Source organism: Chanodichthys erythropterus, chromosome 3 (assembly GCF_024489055.1).
Source record: "Chanodichthys erythropterus isolate Z2021 chromosome 3, ASM2448905v1, whole genome shotgun sequence".
NCBI lineage: Eukaryota > Metazoa > Chordata > Actinopteri > Cypriniformes > Xenocyprididae > Chanodichthys > Chanodichthys erythropterus.
Window position 1 is genome coordinate 28,707,533 of NC_090223.1, and position 21,607 is coordinate 28,729,139.

Here is a 21,607-nt window from a genome sequence, read left to right on the forward strand (position 1 = left end):
TTCACTGTGTGGTGTTAGTGGATTCATTGTGTCGGACTCACCGCAAGTAACTCATAATCTGCAGTTGTTACTCCTGTCTCTGGACAAAAACATTGCATGCAGCGCCTGTGGAGTGTGGAACGTTACTGGAGCGCGCAGCCGCGCACGTATCTCACGAGGAACGTCAGTGATTGACAAGCCAGAGGGCCAGTCGTTTACGTGACGATGGCTGATGTTTTTAAGGCCCTACCTCGTGCACAGATGATGTATATTAATATTATTCCTTTCAGTGCACCTAATAAATAGTCTTTTATCATTTAGTAAAGACAGTTTCAAGTAATATTGCAAAAATGTATAAAACAAATCATCCTATTTAGCACCTTTAAAAAAAATGTTGAAATAAAATCTTTAAAAATATCTGTAGCAATTATGGTGTTTTGTTTATTTGCTGAGCATTCTATAAATGCACTGTGGTATAGTGAACAGCTCAGTCGTGAATGGTGGATGTGTTCAGTGAAACGGTTGAAACATTGCGGTGATCTTTCATGATGTGTCCAGCTCTTGTTTACCATGATCAGCTTTATATCGCAGCTTCTGGATGACAGCCAGGTTCCCGCTCACTCTGTAGATTCCATCTATTTTCAGACCTGCACCAGGCAAACAGACACTGACACTTTAGATGACTTTTCTTAAGGCCCATTCACACCAAGAACGTTAATTTCATCATAACTGCGCTGCAGTTTTGTCGTCTGCCGCTTTAAATGCTCGGGCTCTCTAAAGCAGGATGGATTCTGATTAGATGTCAATGTTTCTATCGTTTATCACAACAAAAATTTTGTGAAAGTGATTGCAACGACATTGTTTTTCTGTGCTGTAATTGATATAGTTGTGGTGTGGACTCTGCTGTTTACATTTAGAATGATTTTTTAAATAACTGTTTTACCGTTATCGTCCTTGGTGTGATCAGGCCATAACTTAAACTCATTATCACACATCAAAATGAATGCTTACCCCTTTTCTCAACAGATCTGATGCATTTTTCCATAAACTTGGGCACGGTTGTGTTTTCTCTATGACAGAGGGTGTCTATGTGGCAGCCAAACACATTCTCTGTAAACAAAGTGAAGGAACAAATTGAAAGTTAAAATGATTTACTATATTAGAAGTGAATAGAAGATAACAACCAGTGCAGGACTGTCAGCTTCTCATTGATCTGCTTGTATTTATGGACTGAACAGTGTCATTGATGAAAGGCAACAAATGTTGATACTAACCTTTGATGTAGCCCCTCTCTTTGACCGACTGCAGGGTGGGCCGCCTCTGGAGGAACTTGCGTAGCTTGGTACGGACTCGGCCCTGTTCTATGTCTGTGTTACTTGATGAACTCAGTCTTGTTGCTATAAGAAAAATATGTAAAAACACAAAGATGCTGAATTAAGTCGTTGACAACAGTGATGTACTTGATGCACATCTGATTCAGTTCCTCACATTCAGTCTTCTTGTCTTTATCTGCAGGCAATTGAGATTTTTCTGGGATGTCTTCCACTTCGTCCTCTGAGTAATGGCCATGGTCCTGCTGTGAAAGATCACAACATATTTTCAGCATCGTTTTAAGCAAATGTGATCTGGACAACTTCAGATTTTCTGTTATACTGTATGTGGCCAGCAGGGGCAGCACTCACCAGCAGCCTGATGGTGTCCAAAATAATCTTGTGCCAGTCATGTATGATGCTGTCTGTGTCATACTGTATCAGATACTCAGAGCCGTGACGTGTCTTGAGCTGTTCATGGACGGTATTACAGGCTTTATTATTAAAAAATAATACTACAAGAAAATCTCTAAAGGGCAAGTGTCAACAATTATTGCCAGCAATCAATATCAAAGCAATAAATAACATTTTCGTGCATCAGATAACATACTTCTTGGCTTTACCACTCCTTAAACTGCAACACATGTTCTTCATAGTGCAAGAGTTTTAGCAGCATTTGTGTTTTATTGCCAAAACAAAGGTAACCAGTCACACTGGCCTATGACTAAACTCATCACAATGGAACAGATTTGAATTCAGAGAAACAATTCAGGCAAATTCAGTCTTAATTCGTGGAAAAGCAATGTAATAAATTTCACAGGATGCAAGTCCTTTGTTTATATATTTTGAGAGACTGTACTAAGTCACAGTGATTACCTCTAAAACATTCTTCTTGCTTGACTTTTCTTTAGACGCCCATGATAAAGTTGCTCCTTTGAGTTCCACTGTGTACTCTGGGACAATCTGATTGGACTTGGTCTGCAGGAGTCAACCAATGGCAATCAGTGTATATGAAAGTTGCTTTCTTTTGTAGACTTAATCAAGAAAACAGCCCCTTCCTACATAGGTGCTATGTGTTTTCTTTATATCTGTATTGTACCAAACTAAGGGTGCCAATAACCGTAAATAATAAATAAATAAATAAATAAAATTGAATACTAAAAAAAAGCAAATGTTGAAATGGTACATGTAAATTTAGGCAACACAACATAATAATGTAGAGTATGAAAAATGGATATTCATTTTGAGATCTGATTTAAAGATTGAATTAATTTTTTTATTATTAAATTATCTTTTACAAGATTTAAAGATTATGACAAAGGTAATCTGTATGTAAAAATAGAGGAAATGAGCATGTGGAAATGAATATAAACAAGTATATATCCAATATAGTCTAATATGATAATTAAAAAAAACAAAAACAATATCAGCTGATAAGTGATATGTTACTGATCTATTGTGTATTTCAAATTATTAAGTAAGCAGATTAGGTGAACTTACAGACATCCCAGCAGGTGTAAATTTAGGGTCTTTGTGGAAAGTGAGTATGCCATCATGAAGAACAGTCCACGACTGCGCCCAGTTCTTCCTTCAAAGACAGCAGCAGAGATTTCAGAGCAGAAACACATTTTCTTTAATCTCACTCTATTCTCAGCATCTGAGCAATATATATGAAAGGGAATCTTCATGTAAACTCTCTGTGGCGTGAAGCAGGGTGGGGCCGAGAGCCGTGGGAGCGGATGTTAATGAGCGACACCTGCGTGACACTCTGTATCGAGTCCCGGGGAGGAGCTCCGGAAGGATAAAAGGAGGAGTGACAACAGTGCATGACAAGAGAGGACCAGGCCTGGGACTTTTGCTGAATTCGGAACCGCATACTAGCATGCTTCGCTTACTATTTTTAACATCTCTTTTTATGGCAGGAGGAGTAAGAGTAGCATGCTAGCATGCAGTTCCAAATTTAACATTCAGCAAGTTGTGTTATATGCGGCAGTCGTCAGTGAGGGGGTGCCGTTTCCTTTCATTTTGTTGTTTATGTTTATTTTGCTGTAATATTATGTTAGGTTTTTGCGGGTTCCCACCTCCTTCTTCCCTGAGCCTTGAACATTGTTACACTTTCATTAGCCAGAAGCGCATAAAGAAATGCAGGGTTTCCCAAACCAGGGTTTCATGAGTTGATGAGAAGTTAATAATAAATTAAATCATAAAAATGAAAAAAAAAAAGGATAAAATGTTTTTTTGTTTTGTTTACCTGCACATCAAAGTACCATAAACATGCAAATTTGTAGTCAAATTATTAAAATATTTACTGAAATAAATATTCATATTACTACTGAAATTAAATTTTTGGAGTTTACGCAGAGACAATAACGGTATCACTTTCAAAAACGTGCACTTTGAACCCCGTTTTCAAAACTTTGCATTTTCAGGCCCCCAAAACACAGTTGTGTAAATGAACAGCCAAAACGCATCTAAAAAAATCATTTTTAGTTGAAAATGGTGTCGTGTAAATGGCCCCTAAACAGATGACTGATTTACATGACAGATTTTTTCCCCCATCAATACTTAGGTGAAGTATGACTATACTGTTTAACCACAGATAAAAGCTGTTAATTTAAGGCCACACCTCAGCCTCTTTCCATTCTCAGCCACTTTGGTCTTGTTGAGAATCCCAGCCTTCTCCAGTGATGACTGTTAAATGCAAAAGACAAGGGGTTGTTTGTCAGATTTAAAAAAAATAATTCAATCCATGGACAAACAAAAAGCTCTTTTTTAACATTAAAGGGTTAGTTCACCCAAAAATGAAAATAATGTCATTTATTCCTCACCCTCATGTCGTTCTACACCTGTAAGACCTTCGTTCATCTTCAGAACACAAATTAAGATATTTTTGATTAAATCTGATGACTCTGCAATGACATTTCCTCTCTCAAGATCCATAAAGGTTCAGTAGTTCTACCTTAATATTATAAAGCGACGAGAATATTTTTGTGCGCCAAAAAACAAAACAAAAAGACTTTAACAATATAGTGATGGGCCGATTTCAAAAACTGCTTCTAAGCTTTACGAATCGAATCAGTGACTCAGATCGCCAAAGTCACGTGACTTCAGCAGTTTAACTGTTTGATAGGAGATCCGAGTCACTGATTCAATTCGTAAAGCTCTGAAGCAGTGTTTGAAATCGGCCCATCACTATATTGTTGAAAAGTCGTTATTTTGTTTTTTTTGGCACACAATATTGTCATTGCTTTATAATATTAAGGTAGAACCACTGAACTCACATGAACTGTTTTAAATATGTTTTTAGTACCTTTATGGATCTTGAGAGAGGAAATGTCATTGCTTTGAATGGAGGCCTCACTGAGCCATCAGATTTCATCAAAAATATCTTAATTTGTGTTCTGAAGATGAATGAAGGGTGTAGAATGACATGAGGGTGAGTAATAAATGACATTATTTTCATTTTTGGGTGAACTAACCTTTTAAAAATAAACCATTTGTTCATTTCATAATGACAAGTAAACAAGAACTAAATTTCAGAGCTTAGAGAGCTAGAAAATGCTGTGTGATGTGAGTGCAACAGTTGTTAAAAAGTGTGTGTTAGTGCAGGTCTGTTGGTAGAAAGTTACATAAGTAAGTAATGATGGAATAGCATGACACAAAACAACATTATCTACAGCTACTGATGAGCGTCAAACATTTTAAAGCTAAGAAAGACCATCAGAGAACAAGCAGTGAAGTTAGTTTTTGTCTAATGCATGACATGTTAGTTTTGGACTCCAATGCAGACAACTTAACAGGCCTATTAAACAAGCTCAGGATGCGTACATGATGAGAATGTGAATCTGAGCTTTGACTGGACAGGTTTCTCCGCCGTCTTAACTTTTTATCCTTGAGAAAGGAAACAAAATCATGGGTTCTCACATAATCTTGGACTTCTTTTTATTGTCTTTTTATATATATATATATATATATATATATATATATATATATATATATATATATATATATATATATATATATATATATATATATATATATATATATATATATACACACCAAACACTGATAACTAAACAAGAACATCAGAAAATCACATACTTGAGACTTAAAAACATCTTTTCTTTTATTAACATGACTGGTTAATATCGGTTTAAGATCATGCATGCAAATGTATTCCGTTAGAGAAACTTAACATGAATAAGAGCGAAATTATAATAAAATATGAATGAGACTGTTACACATGAATGAGTTCTGGGGAAGTTATAGGCTCTAGCGAGGGTTGGAAATAACAGAGGTCACGTTACATACGTAATGCTGTGATTCCGGTGAATTCCCTGTGCTGGATGCATCACTGGCGTTGTCAGAGGCGATCCGCCTGTGTGAGGGGGAAAATTTCTGTTGGAGGAAATGAAGAGAAAGAAAAATAAATGAATATTAGGTGGTGGAAAGAGGTGCAGTTGTGTGTCAGATCAGGTACCAGATGTTTCCTTCCTTCCTATTGTGGTCACTGTGATGTCAGCTGCAGAAAATAGCTGAAAATGAAATGTCTCACATGAGAGAGAACAGGCTTTGCTTTAAGGGCATCCCTCACACAATTTGCTGAAACTGTGAAGAAACATTTAGGTTTATGTGCTCTCTAGGGGTTTATAAATCAGATAAATGTTAACTATTTAAAAAGCAAAAGGATAAAAAGAGTCAAAGAATTGTGTATATCTTAAATTATGGGGATGAAAAGATCCGGGTTAAGAGTGTCCCGAGCTGACACTCACCAGGTCTTCCTGAGACATGCTGAACTGGGCCATTGTGTATCTCCAGTTGTTCAAAACAGGTTGAGCATCTTGGTCTATTCCGTTTCCATTCATTGGCTGACTGGGCGGGGCTGAAGCCTTCACAAAGAGTCAATAAAGGTCTTATGAGTTAATACAGTTCAGGGTGAGACATACATTTGTAAAAAAAATATAAAATGCTTTCGATTTTGACAAATAACAACAACAACAAAACATGCACAGACCTCTGGAAGGGTCCACTGACATTTAGACCCATCTTTTAAGTGGTAATACAACTTCCCTTTTTCATCCTTAGACTGGATCCACTGCAATTGGGAGACAAAAATTTTAGGCAGTCATTTTGTGAAATAAATGTCTTGGTTTATTTATTAAGCTATTTATTTAAAACTTCGTTTCAGACTTGGACTAGCCACAAAATTATTTAGACTCCAATAAAATATTTTGAGTTTATTTAATGTGCTGATAAATCTTTCACAAAGTTCAACACATTTCTTACCTCTTCTAGCATGTTAATTTATTAAATAATTTAGCTAATTTGATTGTGCATTTAGCTACCAATAAGAAAGTAGTAAGCTCAGCTCCATTTTAAACATGTTTAAAATTATTTCCCCTATGACTGTCCATTAAATTAGGAATAAATGTGAAAAAAGGAGCTGGTTGGATTCATTTGCAACATGTCCTCAGTATGTTGCCATGTGCACAGTTGCAATATCATGAAGGTGCCAGAAGAAGGCGCTAATACACACAAAACAATAGTCATAATTCTGCTATGTTTTATTTACTGTGACAAGCATTAAAAATGTCAAAGAATATATCTTCTGATATCATATGAAATAAATATGAATGAGAACTCACATGTTTTGACATATATGAGTATTAAAAATTATGATAATTAAGTATTTCACTCACAGCACTGAAAGGGGAAAAAACAGGACTGGATCAGGGCTCCTAAACTATAAAAATAAACTATAAAAATATGATTGCTTTTTCACAGCCTGTTTAGCAGTTTATGATCACTGTAGTATATTCATTAGTACTCCCAGTCTGTGTTTTCTGATAAACCCTCATTACCTTTTCTTGAGCGAGATCACTTGTGTAGACAGATTTGCCATCGGCCCCTACAGAGTGAGTCCAGCCCAGAGGGGCATCTTTACGTGGGTCCATAACAGCCCTGGGGATGACGGCACGCTTGATTGAGGGCAACTGAAAATCTTTAGGGAGTTGAAGTGAAATGTGCGAATCCTCACACTGATTCGTTGGGTAGTCCTCATCTGGAAGAGGTGGCTGAGGATGCAAAGAATGAATAAAAGATGGATGGATGGATGGATAGATAGACAGACAGACAGGTCAAGAGTCTAGAGTGGAAGATCACCAAAGCTGCATTAAATTGATCAATAAGTACAAACAGTAAAATAACTTATTTTTAACTTTCTATTTATTTTTAAAATGTAATTTATTCCTGTGGTCAAAGCTGAATTTTCAGCATCATTACTCCAGTCTTTAGTGTCACATGATCCTTCAGAAATCATTCCGATATGATGATTTGAAGCATTTACGTACTCCCAAAAAATATTTATTCTTATCAATGTTGAACACAGTTGTGCTGCTAAATATTTTTGTGTAAACCACCATGATACTTTTTTTTTTTTGATGATGATGATGATGATGATGAATATAAAGTTCAAAAGAACAGCATCTATTTGAAATACAAAATCTATATCTAAATAAAAATTTAAACTGTCAGTTTAAATGTAATTTAAATTTAATACATCCTTGCTGAATAAAAGATTAATTTCTTTAAAAAAAAAGTCTTCAAACGGTAGTAGCTACAGAGACAGGCAGAATCTTACCGGGAAATCTGCCTCCTTGCCATGACTGTGTGCCTCGTCCGTGGAGGACAGAGATGACGATGGCTCTGGGGCAGTCCAAGAGGTTTGCTTCAAAGTGCTATTATAATAATAATGTCTCCCAGTTGTCTCATCCAAAAGCTGCACCCAGTCAGAGCCCAGCGAGTGTGCTGAGGATGGGGTGGGCTCAGGCATGGCTGAGGTCACAGACTCCATACCAGCTCCTGGGTGGGGGTTACGGGGATCAGACCAACTGCTCTGTCCTGTAGCAGGGTGGTAGTAGTAATCCTTTCCGCTGTCGTGGTCAGTATGGACCTGCCATCCGGCCGAGTTGGGCGGGGAGACGGTATCTGGGGCGGGACTGAGGGCGATGCCGGGTGAGGAGCAGGTGGAGGCAGAGGAGTTAGAAGAGCGAGGAACGGTCTTCTTCAGGTCAGAAACATTAGCATACACTGCAGTGGTGGGGTCATTCTCAGTCTGATGGGAGAGATGAAAGAAGAAAGGTGCTTTTACAAGACTAAATCTCATCTAAAGATGAAAAAAAGGAAATTCAGTCATCGTCTACCAACCTTTAAAGGAACACTCCACTTTTTTTGAAAATAGGCTCATTTTCCAACTCCCCTAGAGTTAAACAGTTGAGTTTTACTGTTTTCAAATCCATTCAGCCGATCTCCGGTTCTGGCGGTACCACTTTTAGCATAGCTTAGCATAGTTCATTGAATCTGATTAGACCGTTAGCATCGCGCTTAAAAATGACCAAAGAGTTTTGATATTTTTCCTATTTAAAACTTGACTCTTCTGTAGTTAAATCGTGTACTAAGACCGACGGAAAATAAAAAGTTGCGATTTTCTAGGCTGATATGGCTAGGAACTATACTCTCATTCAGGCGTAATAATCAAGGAACTTTGCTGCCGTATCATGGCTGCAGCAGTGCAATGATATTACGCAGCGTCTCTCACATACGTCTCCATGGTTGCAAGGCACGTTCCCTGTGCAAGCAGGGGCTCACAGGCGCTGCGTAATATCATTGCACTGCTGCAGCCATGATACGGCAGCAAAGTTCCTTGATTATTACGCCTGAATGAGAGTTCCTAGCCATATCAGCCTAGAAAATCACAACTTTTCCGTCGGTCTTAGTACACGATTTAACTACAGAAGAGTCAAGTTGTAAATAGGAAAAATATCGAAACTCTTTAGTCATTTTTAAGTGCGATGCTAACGGTCTAATCAGATTCAATGAACTATGCTAAGCTATGCTAAAAGTGGTACCGCCAGAACCGGAGATCGGCTGAATGGATTCGAAAACATTAAAACTCAACTGTTTAACTCTGGGGGAGTGGGAAAATGAGCCTATTTTCAAAAAGTGTTCCTTTAAGGTTACATAAAGGAATGTTATCATATTTAAATTAACTGAAGTCACTTTTTGACTGAATTACAAGGAGATGACAAAAGCAAAGAATTGTTATTTCAGTCAGAAAAAGGTTCCATGTGTTATTTTGGGAGGTCCTTAAAATAAGGAGGAATTCTGACATAGTTTGACTTTAGTACACTGTAAACCCAAATAAGTTGGCAAAACTCAATAAATTTGAGGCAATCAGTTGCCTCAATTTTTAAGATAAGAAATTCAAAGTTTAAGTAAGCAGAACTGGTAGATTTTTATTTTGTACTTATACATTTTAATTGTACTTAATGTTTGAGTACACTAATTCATACATTTAACTTATAATTATCATGTAACCGCAATATAAACATTTTTATTAGTGTAAACTTAGCTATAACAAGCTAATTCAGAAAAAGCTAACTTGCTAATTTGCTAGCATGTTAACACTAGCATGGTATAACACTTGCTGAATGAGTGCAGAAAAACATTTTAAATATTTAACATACTTGCTCTCAAACCTGCATGCACTGCTTGTCACCATGATGGTAACTATCCAAAAACCCACATTAACAGAAACTCTTCTGAATTAGCATAACAAAACATTAATCACTACTAAATCTCCCACTTTACATTAATCTTGTGCAAAAAAAATTATATAACACTGTCAGCATTTACTCTCCCTTTTGAGTACCATAGGCAAAGCATGCTGGGAAACAGTAATCCCAGCCCAGTTTCAGTTAAAATTAAGTTCATCTAAATTAAAAGAAATAAGTTCATAAAACAATGAAACAGTTCAGTTTACTTAAAATATATCAGTTTTGTGAACTTGAAAGAAAAAAAGTTCTAAATACTCATAAAAGTTTATTTGACTGAACTAATTTGTTTGTCCTACTCAAACCAATTAATTATTTTGAGGGTTTACAGTGTAGCAAAGATTGAAAATCTTAACATATCATTGGTCTTTTCTAATTTTGTTGTGTACATAAGCAGTGAAAACCACACTCTTAATAAAATAAAGGTTCTTTATTGGCATTGATGGTTCCATGAAGAACCTTTAATATCCATGGAACCTTTCCACTGGACAAAACGTTCTTTATAGTGGAAAAAGCTTCTTTAGATTATAAAAAGGTTCTTCACGCTGGTTCATTAAAGAACTGTTAGGTAAAAGGTTCTTTGAGGAACCAAAAATGGTTCTTCCATGGCATCACTTCAAATACCCTCTTTTGGAACCTTTATTTTTAATTAAATGTTTATGGGGTTCCCATGGAACACAGCACTTGCATGACATCATGTCAAAGTGAGGAGTGTATCTATCTATAACCCATGCAAGAACATCCAGTATTCATCTGTACAAAGATCTATAGAAACCTCATGAAAACAAAGCTATGGGGAGAAAATCCTGCTGGAACCGCTCCCTCGATTCAGGAAAGACACAAAGACGTTTATGTGGAATCAAATTCTCATCAGCTTTCATATTAAGTCCTTCAATTTTTCTCCCATTTATAGGGAGCTTCAATCAAACAGAACATGTCTCTGCACTTAAATGGAAAGTTTGCTCAATGTATTATTCTCTTCATCTTGCCTGAAACATTTATAGCATTATATAAGAATATAGAGTTGTATGGACAACTTGCAGTAGAGTCATAATCACCATTTGTATGGAAAAAAGCTACCTGGACATTTTGCTATAGCCAACTCCTCTTGAGGAGAAAATGGCATCATATGCGTTTCAAACATCAAGAGGGGTGAGTAGATGACATGATTTGAATTTGTTTTAGAACTATCATTGCATGGCTGCAGACTTTTGACCCGCACACCAGTCAAAGCTCACTGGAATCCACAATGTGAGGTCTGAAAAACATCAACAACAGGCCCTTTTAATGAAAACCTGTGTTTGTTTAGTCCAAGTGAAAGTTTCTCTGGATACCACATCCTTCCAAAATTTGGATGCATCCAGATAATGTGTTTTCCAAAGCACAGCACACTCTCTGGGGAAGGGAAGCCAAGATCAAAACAGAACAACGGGCAGAGGTTTCCGCTGCACGCTAGACATTTGAGAAGAGATTGATACACGCATAATGGTGGAGTGTGGACGACTGCCAAAATGTACAGCCGTCTCACAAAAAAACTCAATCACACGTGCCAGCTAAAGAGAGTTATGTCCAAATAATGTAAAATTAATCAACTCTGTCTCTGTGTGACATCTGAAAGATATTTGTAATTTATAGCAAACAGACCATATATGTTTGTGTTTGTGTATGTGTATTATATTAATAAAAGTGTTTATATTGCAAGTGCTGTAAATAGATCCAGAATTTTGAATTACATTTTAGCTTTTTTATGTTCATACAGTGTGACTAAGTAGAAATAATTAATGTATTAATCTCTTAAAGGAACACTCCACTTTTTTTTGAAAATAGGCTCATTTTCCAACTCCCCTAGAGTTAAACAGTTGAGTTTTACCGTTTTTGAATCCATTCAGCCGATCTCCGGTTCTGGCGGTACCACTTTTAGCATAGCTTAGCATAGTTCATTGAATCTGATTAGACCGTTAGCATCGCGCTTAAAAATGACGAGTTTTGATATATTTCCTATTTGAAACTTTACACTTCTGTAGTTAAATCGTGTACTAAGACTGACGGAAAATAAAAAGTTGTGATTTTCTAGGCTGATATGGCTAGGAACTCTCATTCAGGCGTAATAATCAAGGAACTTTGCTGCCGTTCCATGGCTGCAGCAGTGCAATGATATTACGCAGCGCCCGTGAGCCCCTGCTTGCACAGGGAACGTGCCTTGCAACCATGGAGACGTTTGTGACAAACGCTGCGTAATATCATTGCACTGCTGCAGCCATGATACGGCAGCAAAGTTCCTTGATTATTACGCCAGAATGAGAGTATAGTTCCTAGCCATATCAGCCTAGAAAATCACAACTTTTTATTTTCTGTCGTTCTTAGTACTAGATGTAACTACAGAAGAGTCAAGTTTTAAATAGGAAAAATATCAAAACTCTTTGGTCATTTTTAAGCGCGATGCTAACGGTCTAATCAGATTCAATGAACTATGCTAAGCTATGCTAAAAGTGGTACCGCCAGAACCGGAGATCGACTGAATGGATTCGAAAACGGTAAAACTCAACTGTTTAACTCTAGGGGAGTTGGAAAATGAGCCTATTTTCAAAAAAAGTTGAGTGTTCCTTTAATTAATATAATCATAAAATTGCATGTTAGGTACTTGTACAAGAATTAGAAAAATGTTGTTTAAAAAAAAACCAAGCCATTATTTATCATAATATTATTCATAATACTGTCATAGTATTAAAATAAACAGTAAAAAAAAAAATAATAATGCAAAACTCTTAACAAGTGCAAGTAATGGATTTGCATTATCTACAATTCAAATTCTGGTCCCATGCAGGCTATATTGTCATCCAAAACCTCTTTTATGAAATTAAATTAGGAATGACCCAGTAACAATTACAAATTATTTATGGTGTCAGTTCAAGGCAGCAGAACGAAAGTAAATCATTCTCTTTTCTAGTAATAACAAACTTTGAGTAGAAAACTTTTAATGGGTAAACAACAGTTTCTTTTAAGCAAACAAAGGTAGTCTCACAAGCACTGATGCAATCAATGCGTTCACGATATCCTACCTACGTATCTGTCACAGCATTCCCACAAAACCCAGTCTCAGCTTCACAATGCTACCTTGTGTTTACCGCTTACCTTACGAAACCTCAGAAAGGTCTGCAGCCTGGGCATAAGCGTACGGCAAGCCTTAAGGATCACCTCTTTCACTTCCATCCAAACGGTTATCAAAATAAAATTCCTCTAAGGACCAGAAAGCATACAAAAATTCAATAAACGGAGCAATTCCAGTTGGGTCCTCTCACCATCAGTGCTCGGGCCCTAATTATTGTGTTCATAGCACATATGGAGGGAGCGAGAGTTTCAAAACACCACAAGATGTGGAAACGCTTTCCCTCTGAAATAAAGCTTAGCTTCTGGCTAAGAGTACATTATCAGCAGGTATACAGCGAGTAGAGATTCACAGAAATTTGTGAATTGTCATCAGGCTTTAGGGGAGGGGAACAGATTATTTGACAGGAAAGCTAAAGGGGATCTCCTGAGGGTCCAATACGCATTTTAAAGCGCACATACAAACACAGAAAACTCAACTGGGAACACAAACTAACTGCTGTGGGTGGAGGGACTATCATTTCCTCTTGAGGTGGAGTAATGCTAATTAAAATAAACAAACAATCATATAGGCTCAGTAAACATCCTGTGATCTGTCAAAAGGTTACCCGGACAACAGTCAAGCGTTTGAAGTAAAACCAAAACTATAAATGCTGATTTTTGCAATTTTACGTTTTTAAATTTCACGTAATAAGCTTTAGTGTTTGCAAAGCCACTTAATTCCATTAGGGGAAGTAATGCTTGCAAACTGAAATCACAAATTTAGTCTTTCCCATTAGGCTACTTCCTCTTTCCTGTTGAACAAGCTATGTGCGAAGAACTGGGTGAGACAGGCTTCTGGTGTAATCAAATCAAGCGGTAAGAGATTACAGGCTGAGTTTTGTCATTCAAATAAAACCTCAAAAGCCTGATTTCACTTTAAAGTTGGCCCTATGGACTCATCTGTATCTCAAACAAAAGTTTTAATGGATCAGACCTTTTCTTCCAAACAGATCCAGCACTGCAATGAGAATAATCAGGTTTACAAAGAGACATAACAGGCCAGATTTAACAATCAAACAAAACCAAAATCCCAATCAAAATCCCTCAGGTTACAGGTAATTAAACATATTTCCCCAGTAAACCCAGGAACTACTCTCAACATACTTTAAACTGCTGAAAATCAATGTTCACTAAGTGGGATGTTTGGTTAATCATTTACGTTGCATAAAGTCTCAAAATAGTCTTATGACTTGACATTCCAGTGTAATTTGACTCCATTCTTGATTATCCACTTCTCAAACAGTTCTTCCTTATTCAAGACAAACAATAACATAAACTAGGAATCCAACCAAGTCCTTTTCTTTAAACTGAGATTTCTTAGTTCCTTATCCCTTAGGTCTTACTAAAAGCAATCCTAAAAAAATATATGTGACCCTGGACCACAAAACCAGTCATAAGTCACACAGGTATATTTGTAGCAATAGCCAACAATACATTGTATAAGTCAAAATTATCGATTTTTCTTTTATGCCAAAAATCATTAGGATATTTAGTGAAGATCATGTTCCATGAAGATATTATGTAAATTTCCTACTGTAAATACATCAAAAATCTATTTTTGTAAGTTATATGCATTGCTAAGGACTTAATTTGGACAACTTTAAAGGCCATTTTCTGATTTTTTTTCACACCCTCAGATTTGTATCTACTAGTATGTAATAGTTGTTCCACCATCAAAGTCTTATTTATTCAGCTTTCAGATTATGTATACATCTCAATTTAAAAAAAAAAAACAAAACAAAAAATGACCCTTATGACTGGTTTTGTGGTTCAGGGTCACATGTATCTGATTAAAAGGAATTCATATCAAACCAGATGACACAACTATTAGTCACAACAAAAATCACGTGGACACTGATTTGTTCGGTCAGTTAAAATGATCAGTGGTGACACCCTATCAAAGGTTAAACACAGGTAGGCTAAATAATAATTATCTAAAGTTGAGGACACAAAACTAAACTTAAATCATATTTGCATACATCTGAGAGTTTTTTGGTTTGCTCATGTTGTTAACTGCAAAATATTCATATCCAAATGAGGCGGCATTAATCAACTTGAAATTTAACCTTACAAAAAAGTCCCACAAATGTGCAAGAAGGGCTTTAAATAAACAATTTGCACCATATATCAATCAATTAAACCTGATTTACAGCTTATCAGAGCAGTTCAGAGAGCAAGTAGCCTTATCTGCTCATAATAGCTCCACACCATTGAGAAAGGCAAAACAGACTGCTGAGTTTGTGTGTAAGTGTGAGAGGAGAGATGGTTAAAAAGAAATGACTGAACAGAGGGGAAAGGGGAAAAAATCTAAAAAAAGAAATCAGAAGTTAGAGAAAATAAGTTTTTAGTACTTCAGAAATGCACACCACAGAACAAAAACAGCCATGCTAAATCAGGTGGGTCGGTAAAACATTTTATACCGGGTTAAAAGGTTGTTTTAAAAGCATTATTATACTTTACAGCTACAAATAATCAAAGGGGAAGGTATTAAGGCATACGCTGCTTAAAAACAATATGTACTGTGAAAAATACAATTTAAACAAAAATGACTTGATTCTTGTGGCAACTACAAGTGCAGAGTAGCGCGAGCGCTGTGATCATTCGCGCGCAAAGCTGTGGTGGAGTCTCGGGAACGCGCATTGTAATCAACGAAGCCGTCCAAAACCCGCGCGAGTCGGTTAAGCTCTACCTTCATCGCTACTAAATAAATGATTTGTAAATTATAATAATACCTGTATTTGATTTCCGCTGGACGTCTGCGATAAATCTCACCTGTTTCTCCGACTCCTTAGCAGAGAGTCGCTCGAGCAGGTAAGCTACCAACAACAGGTTTAAGGGAGCGTCGACCCACCTTCGTTTTTTAACTCTTTCTCTACCAAACACAAGGGCAGATATACGAAGAGTACTTGCGGTGTAAAACGAAAGTGGTGTATCCTTTATAAGTGTATTCCTCTTCACAGTGTTCCGGCCATCTGTCCGGCTGAGGGTCAGAGGAGAGGACACGGTTAGCTGGGTATACACAGTGCCAGTGGTGTTGGTTAGGGTGGGAGTTGTTCTTAACTTGTTTGGGTTTTAAGCAGTAAAATGAGATTTGGAGGCCTTCAGGAAGAACTCCTCCTTTGTTTTGTAAACGTGCTGGTGGCTGAGGGGCATTTTTGCAGGAATGGACCAGCAGTCTGTTCTCATGGTTGCTGCCAGTAGACAAATAGAGGTACAATTGTCTACACTTAGCTATAATATTGACTCAGTAAAAGTGAGCCCATAGTAAAATCAGTTGCTGAATTGAGCTCATGGGCATGATTATGGTGACAACCATGTACCTTGACTTTACAGTCATTAAAGGATTAGTCCACTTTCAAATATAATTTTCCCGATAATTTACTCACCCCCATGTCATCCAAGATGTTCATGTCTTTCTTTCTTCAGTCGAAAAGAAATTAAGGTTTTGATGAAAACATTCCAGGATTATTCTCCATATAATGGATTTAATGGCCTCCAGACAGGTTAAAAATTACAGTTTCAGTGCAGCTTCAAAGCGTTCTATGTGATTCCAGACGAGGAATAAGGGTCTTATCTAGAGAAACCTTCAATCATTTTTTTTTTTTTTTAAATAAAATAAAATTGTATAGATTAACCATAAATGCTCATCTTGAACTAGCTCTCTTCTTCTTCTCTATTATAATTCCAGCAGTGTAGACACTGCTAAGTGTATTAGGTCAGGTCAAAGTTTGAACTAATTGTTATATACTTGCACTAGCATATTATATATGACAATTTAGTTCAAAATTTGACCTGTGGAGGGCAGTAGTACACTTAGCACTGTCTACACTGCTGGAATTATAATAGAGAAGAAGAGAGCTAGTTCAAGATGAGCGTTCATGGTTAAAATTTATAAAAAATTATTATTTTTTTATTTTATTTTTTTTTTTTTTGAAAATGACATAGTTTCTCTAGATAAGACCCATATTTCTCGTCTGGGATCATGTAGAACTCTTTGAAGCTGCACTGAAACTGTAATTTTGACCTTCAACCGTTTGGAGGCCATTTAAGTCCATTATATGGAGAAAAATCCTGGAATGTTTTCATCAAAACCTTAATTTCTTTTCAACTGAAGAAAGAAAGACATGAACATCTTGGATGACGAGGGTGAGTAAATTATCAGGACATTTTAATATGAAAGTGAACTAATCCTTTAAAAAGACATTTAGTCTAATTAAAAAGACATTTCTATAGACAAACTATATAGAAGCATAAAGTCACCTGAGGAGGACATTTAAAGCTTCACACACAGTACTGGTTTTGTGTGAAACATTTTTCACACTGATGTAGACAGACTAACAATGGCTTTGAAACCTGATACAGGTGCACTGAGAGCTCCACTCCCACTGTGCCTCTCCATTTCCAAACAAATTCCAAGCTATTCCCAAACAATAGTGGAACCGACAGTCACTGCTTTCATCTATTTCTTGTGATATTTAATCAAAAGACAAAAAAAAAAAGTTTGAAAAACATCACCGTTTAGTTGAACTTTGTTGGGACTGTCTTCCATAACTCAAATTCTTTGGAATGAGGTAAAGTTCAGAGAAACTGAGAACATGACAATGAACTTTCCCTGGAATTTTGTAAAAATGCTTTGTGGTGAAGCTGAAATGAAAATGAACATCTTATATGAAATATGTTTTCTTAGGAACTTACTTCTTTAAAAGGTAACCCAAAAGCCTCTCTCTTTCGCTCTCACTCTCCTCCTTGCTAGTTTCAATGTTTCAGTGGCTTTATGACATATAATTATTTAAATTACCAAAGTAGTAGTGAATGAGACAACAATTTGAAAATGAGAACAAAAACCCTTCTCTTTCTTTCATACTCGGTCATTATCACTCTCCCTCACTTTCTGGCAAATTTCAATGATCTTCAGGATCATTTACTGTTTTTGAAACTGAGAAGCTGAAAGCATCTGTGCTAACAATAGTAACCTTGCAGCTACAACACCAAGCCTGACTCAGATCCCAAGATCTGTGCTAACAGTGTCTCAGGAGATTAACATGTTCCCCTTGAAGTGAACATGCAAAAAGCTAAATTATTCTTTTTACTCTACTGCCAAAGCCGTATTTAGAAATGAATAACACAATTAGGAATATTATCTTATTATATTTCAGGTATGAATTTGACTGAAAACATTACTTTCTAGAAGTGATATGCAAACATGTCCATCCTGTATTCTTTAAGAGACAGCTGACATTAACCCTGTTGTGACGCACTGTAGCTCTTATTAAATGAAATCTGTAACACGGTAACCTCTAAAATTTGTTCACACACTTGAAAAAAGGGGATGGGCACCCTGACAACCTGTATAGAGACACGAGTAAGTTCATTACAGAATGAATGCAAACAGAAAATGGATTTTAATGTTTTCTTTTGATGCAGTTTGTCAGTTTACAGGGTTGTGGCTATCACGGGATATTAATGGCATATACGTTTTTATAAGATGACAGTGTCTCTAGATGTCTTTCAAATGCTAAAACACACAAGCTTTAGGCTGCCTCACTATATCCTTCCCTCACTGTAGGAAAAGCTGTAATATCCTGTTCTGATGTCATGTAGGAAGGCTGTATTGTGAAGCGGCTCTCCTTTATTTCCCATTGCTTTCGGTGCTTTATTTCATCCGTCTCCAAAACAGCTGAGTAACTACTACTCAGTGGACAAAATGTCACTTTGATGGTGACTTGATCACATCAAGATCATGATTGTCTCAAATTCTGAATGAATTTGGGTGCAAGTAAAGCTGTACTGTATATTTAGTGTTAGATCATACAGTGAAACTTAATTTTTAGTCTACACATGGATTTATGCAGCATGCCAACATCGCCTCCCAGTGGCCCATTTTGATAACATACCCAAACATTACTTTCTGTCCTACTGTTTTCCCTCATAAGGATTAATGCTTTGTTTCTTACCAATCCAACCAAACAGAAAGAATATATTTGTCAAAAATACACAGTTTAAAGTTGGAAAGTCATTACAGCACTTATTTTGTTCTACAAACTGATCACAAATCTCTGAAGGTACTCCATTCAAGCTAACATTTCTCTAAGGAAGATAGAAAGCACAAATTTGAAATAACATAACAGTATATGCGCAAAAGGCAATGTCGTCAGTTTGCTTAAAAGATTGTTCACATCTTTTAGCATCAGCACTGGTTGTGTCCATACAGAAATAAGTCAGTGTCATTTAAGGAACTGTCAGAAGTGAAATTTTAAAAGGGAAACCACAGCTACAAAGAGGATTTGAAAATGCACATTCTTGTTTCTATCAGCAGAGTAACCAAGGCTGTAAACTGCAAGGCATATATGGTATTTTAAACTTAACGCAAACTTTGAATTAACTTTAAAATTTTAATTTAAAATTACACTTATTGCAGTTATATGTGTTTGAATTTCAATTAATTTGAATTCTGCATGAATTTAAATTTGAATTGGAATCTAAAAGGCATTATCAATTCAATTCTGAATGGGGCACAACGCTTATAAACGGGTAAATCTCTACCTTTATTGTTGGAGGTGAGCATGAAGTGTTGGTCTGAGGGTTTGGCAATCCAGCAGGTGCTTTATCTGTCAGTGACATCAGGTCTAGATTCAGGTCTGATATGGATTCATAAATATTCTCCGAGTCTGGTGATGGCAGTGGTTCTGAACTGGAACTTTCACTTTCAGGCTCTATTGGGGATTCCAGCTCGGGAGACTTCCTGTGAGGCCTGGTCTCATTTAGGTTCTTGATGACGGGGAGCTCCACAGGTTTGGCAGGGGTAGGTCTATGGAGAGGGTCAGCTGGGCTGAAGCTAGGAACTCTAAGCTTTTCAGGCACTGTTTCAGCTGGAGCATTGCGAGAGCCGGACAGCAGATTAGTTGGGTGATTCATCCTCTTCTTCTGCTGTGATGATTCTGAAGCAGAAACAGGGTTCAGGGAGATGAGAGAATCTGAAGGTCCCCCATGTTTGTAAGAAGGGGGCTCATGTAAATCCAAAGGAACGCCAAATGTCGACATGCGGTTATCTGTCTTGTGGTAATTCCCTTTGGAGCGATGTCTAATTGTCACCTCATCTGGTTTGCGTTTATCTGCGAGGTCAAGCACTGCAAGCCTCACATCAGGGGCTGGAGGCTCTCTGAAGTCCAGAAGTGAAGGGATGTTGGCTGGAAGCTCTTTTACATATTTAGCAGGGATATAAAATGGCTTGGCTTGTTCATCTTTGCGCACATGCCACCAATGATCATTTGTTTTGGACAGGAGGATGTAGCGCTCGTTGGGTTTAATGGACACCATGTGGCCATCCCGTCCCTCGTATTCATATTCAAACTCCACCAATACCAGGCCCAGACTGTGTAAGGACGTCATCTTACCCGTCTCACCCATTCAGCCCTTAAGGGAATCAAGCTGGAATCAAGGCTCAGGAAAGGCCCTCCTGTGGATAGAAAACAAATGAGAGGATTATAAAAAGCAGTTTGAGCATAAGACACAGATTACTGTTTAATAGCTGTTCTCACATCTGAGTCATAAGCAAAGAGCACCTGCTCTATAAGTGCAAAAACAACAGCACTTTGGCTGACCTTTCTACTAGTCCAGCTGTTCAGACTTTGCCCAACAAGCCTGATTCAATCAAAATGAGATAAATCATACTACTCCTTCCGGAAAGTTATATCTAAAGATTTTTCCTTAACTATGAGTTCCATGCCATGTTGCAGTGACTACAAATTCTGCAGTAAAAGCAAGCACAGTATTTCATTACATCACATTACCACATTCCCAGAGCTCTGGATCATTTTAAGCTGACAGTGTAGATCATTAACCTCCACCTTTTGTCAACAGCTGATGTTTAACTTAAGAAAATTTAAGGCAGGAAACTGTGATGTAGTGCACTGATATGGACCAATAACTGAGGTTAAATGCCATCGTTCTGATCAATGACCCGAAGTAATCAATTTAGCGTGACCTCCACAGCCACTCAAGTAAGATTAGAGCACCCCTGTTTCCAGTGCTCTAGTAGTTTCAATGAACAGGATAACATCGTAGAAAATTGGAAGAGAAAATTTAAAGAGACTACCAATGGTCTCTACGATCATCATAACTCACAATGTTTTTGGAAAACGCAGCCCAGATCAATCGGATTATATACATGTCACATATTATTATTATTATTATTATTATTATTATTATTATTATTATTATTATTACACTGTAAATAAGAATTGTTGGTTTAACTTAAAGTTAGATACCTGGCTGCCTTAATTTTGAGTTCATTGAAATGACAAATTTGAGTTAATACAATAAAAGTCGATTGGTTGTTATCTGAACCACAGTTGATTTGATAAAACAATTTTGTGATAATAAATTTTTTTTTACAGTGTATATTTATATATGTGTATAGGATTATATTGATTGACAATTCATCTTGTTTACTAAGTACTCAAAGTACTTTTGAAGAGATTCACCCTTGATGCAAAAGTGGTTAATGTTTGCTAAGCATCGTTTATCACTTGATAATCTTTTCTGTGTGGTTTGACTACT

The 21,607-nt window shown here is 36.9% G+C and overlaps 1 protein-coding gene across 8 annotated transcripts in view; it reads right to left on the minus strand.

Annotated features, from left to right (window-relative positions):
* arhgap27l (Rho GTPase activating protein 27, like) overlaps window positions 1-21,607 on the minus strand; it is a 29,660-nt gene that overhangs the window by 2,513 nt on the left and 5,540 nt on the right. For 7 of the 8 annotated variants that reach the window (XM_067381660.1, XM_067381655.1, XM_067381659.1 and 4 more), the window contains 15 exons: window positions 19,592-20,504; window positions 7,930-8,403; window positions 7,151-7,363; window positions 6,304-6,384; window positions 6,062-6,178; window positions 5,601-5,687; window positions 5,118-5,180; window positions 3,916-3,980; window positions 2,790-2,877; window positions 2,166-2,267; window positions 1,662-1,760; window positions 1,468-1,555; window positions 1,254-1,376; window positions 991-1,089; window positions 549-626 (listed from right to left, as the gene is read on the minus strand). In XM_067381660.1, coding sequence (XP_067237761.1) covers window positions 549-626; window positions 991-1,089; window positions 1,254-1,376; window positions 1,468-1,555; window positions 1,662-1,760; window positions 2,166-2,267; window positions 2,790-2,877; window positions 3,916-3,980; window positions 5,118-5,180; window positions 5,601-5,687; window positions 6,062-6,178; window positions 6,304-6,384; window positions 7,151-7,363; window positions 7,930-8,403; window positions 19,592-20,455 — 2,641 coding nt within the window. In that variant the 5' untranslated portion in view covers window positions 20,456-20,504. The remainder of the gene's footprint in view (window positions 1-548; window positions 627-990; window positions 1,090-1,253; window positions 1,377-1,467; window positions 1,556-1,661; window positions 1,761-2,165; window positions 2,268-2,789; window positions 2,878-3,915; window positions 3,981-5,117; window positions 5,181-5,600; window positions 5,688-6,061; window positions 6,179-6,303; window positions 6,385-7,150; window positions 7,364-7,929; window positions 8,404-19,591; window positions 20,505-21,607) is intronic. The other variant, XM_067381662.1, reaches the window with a different exon arrangement.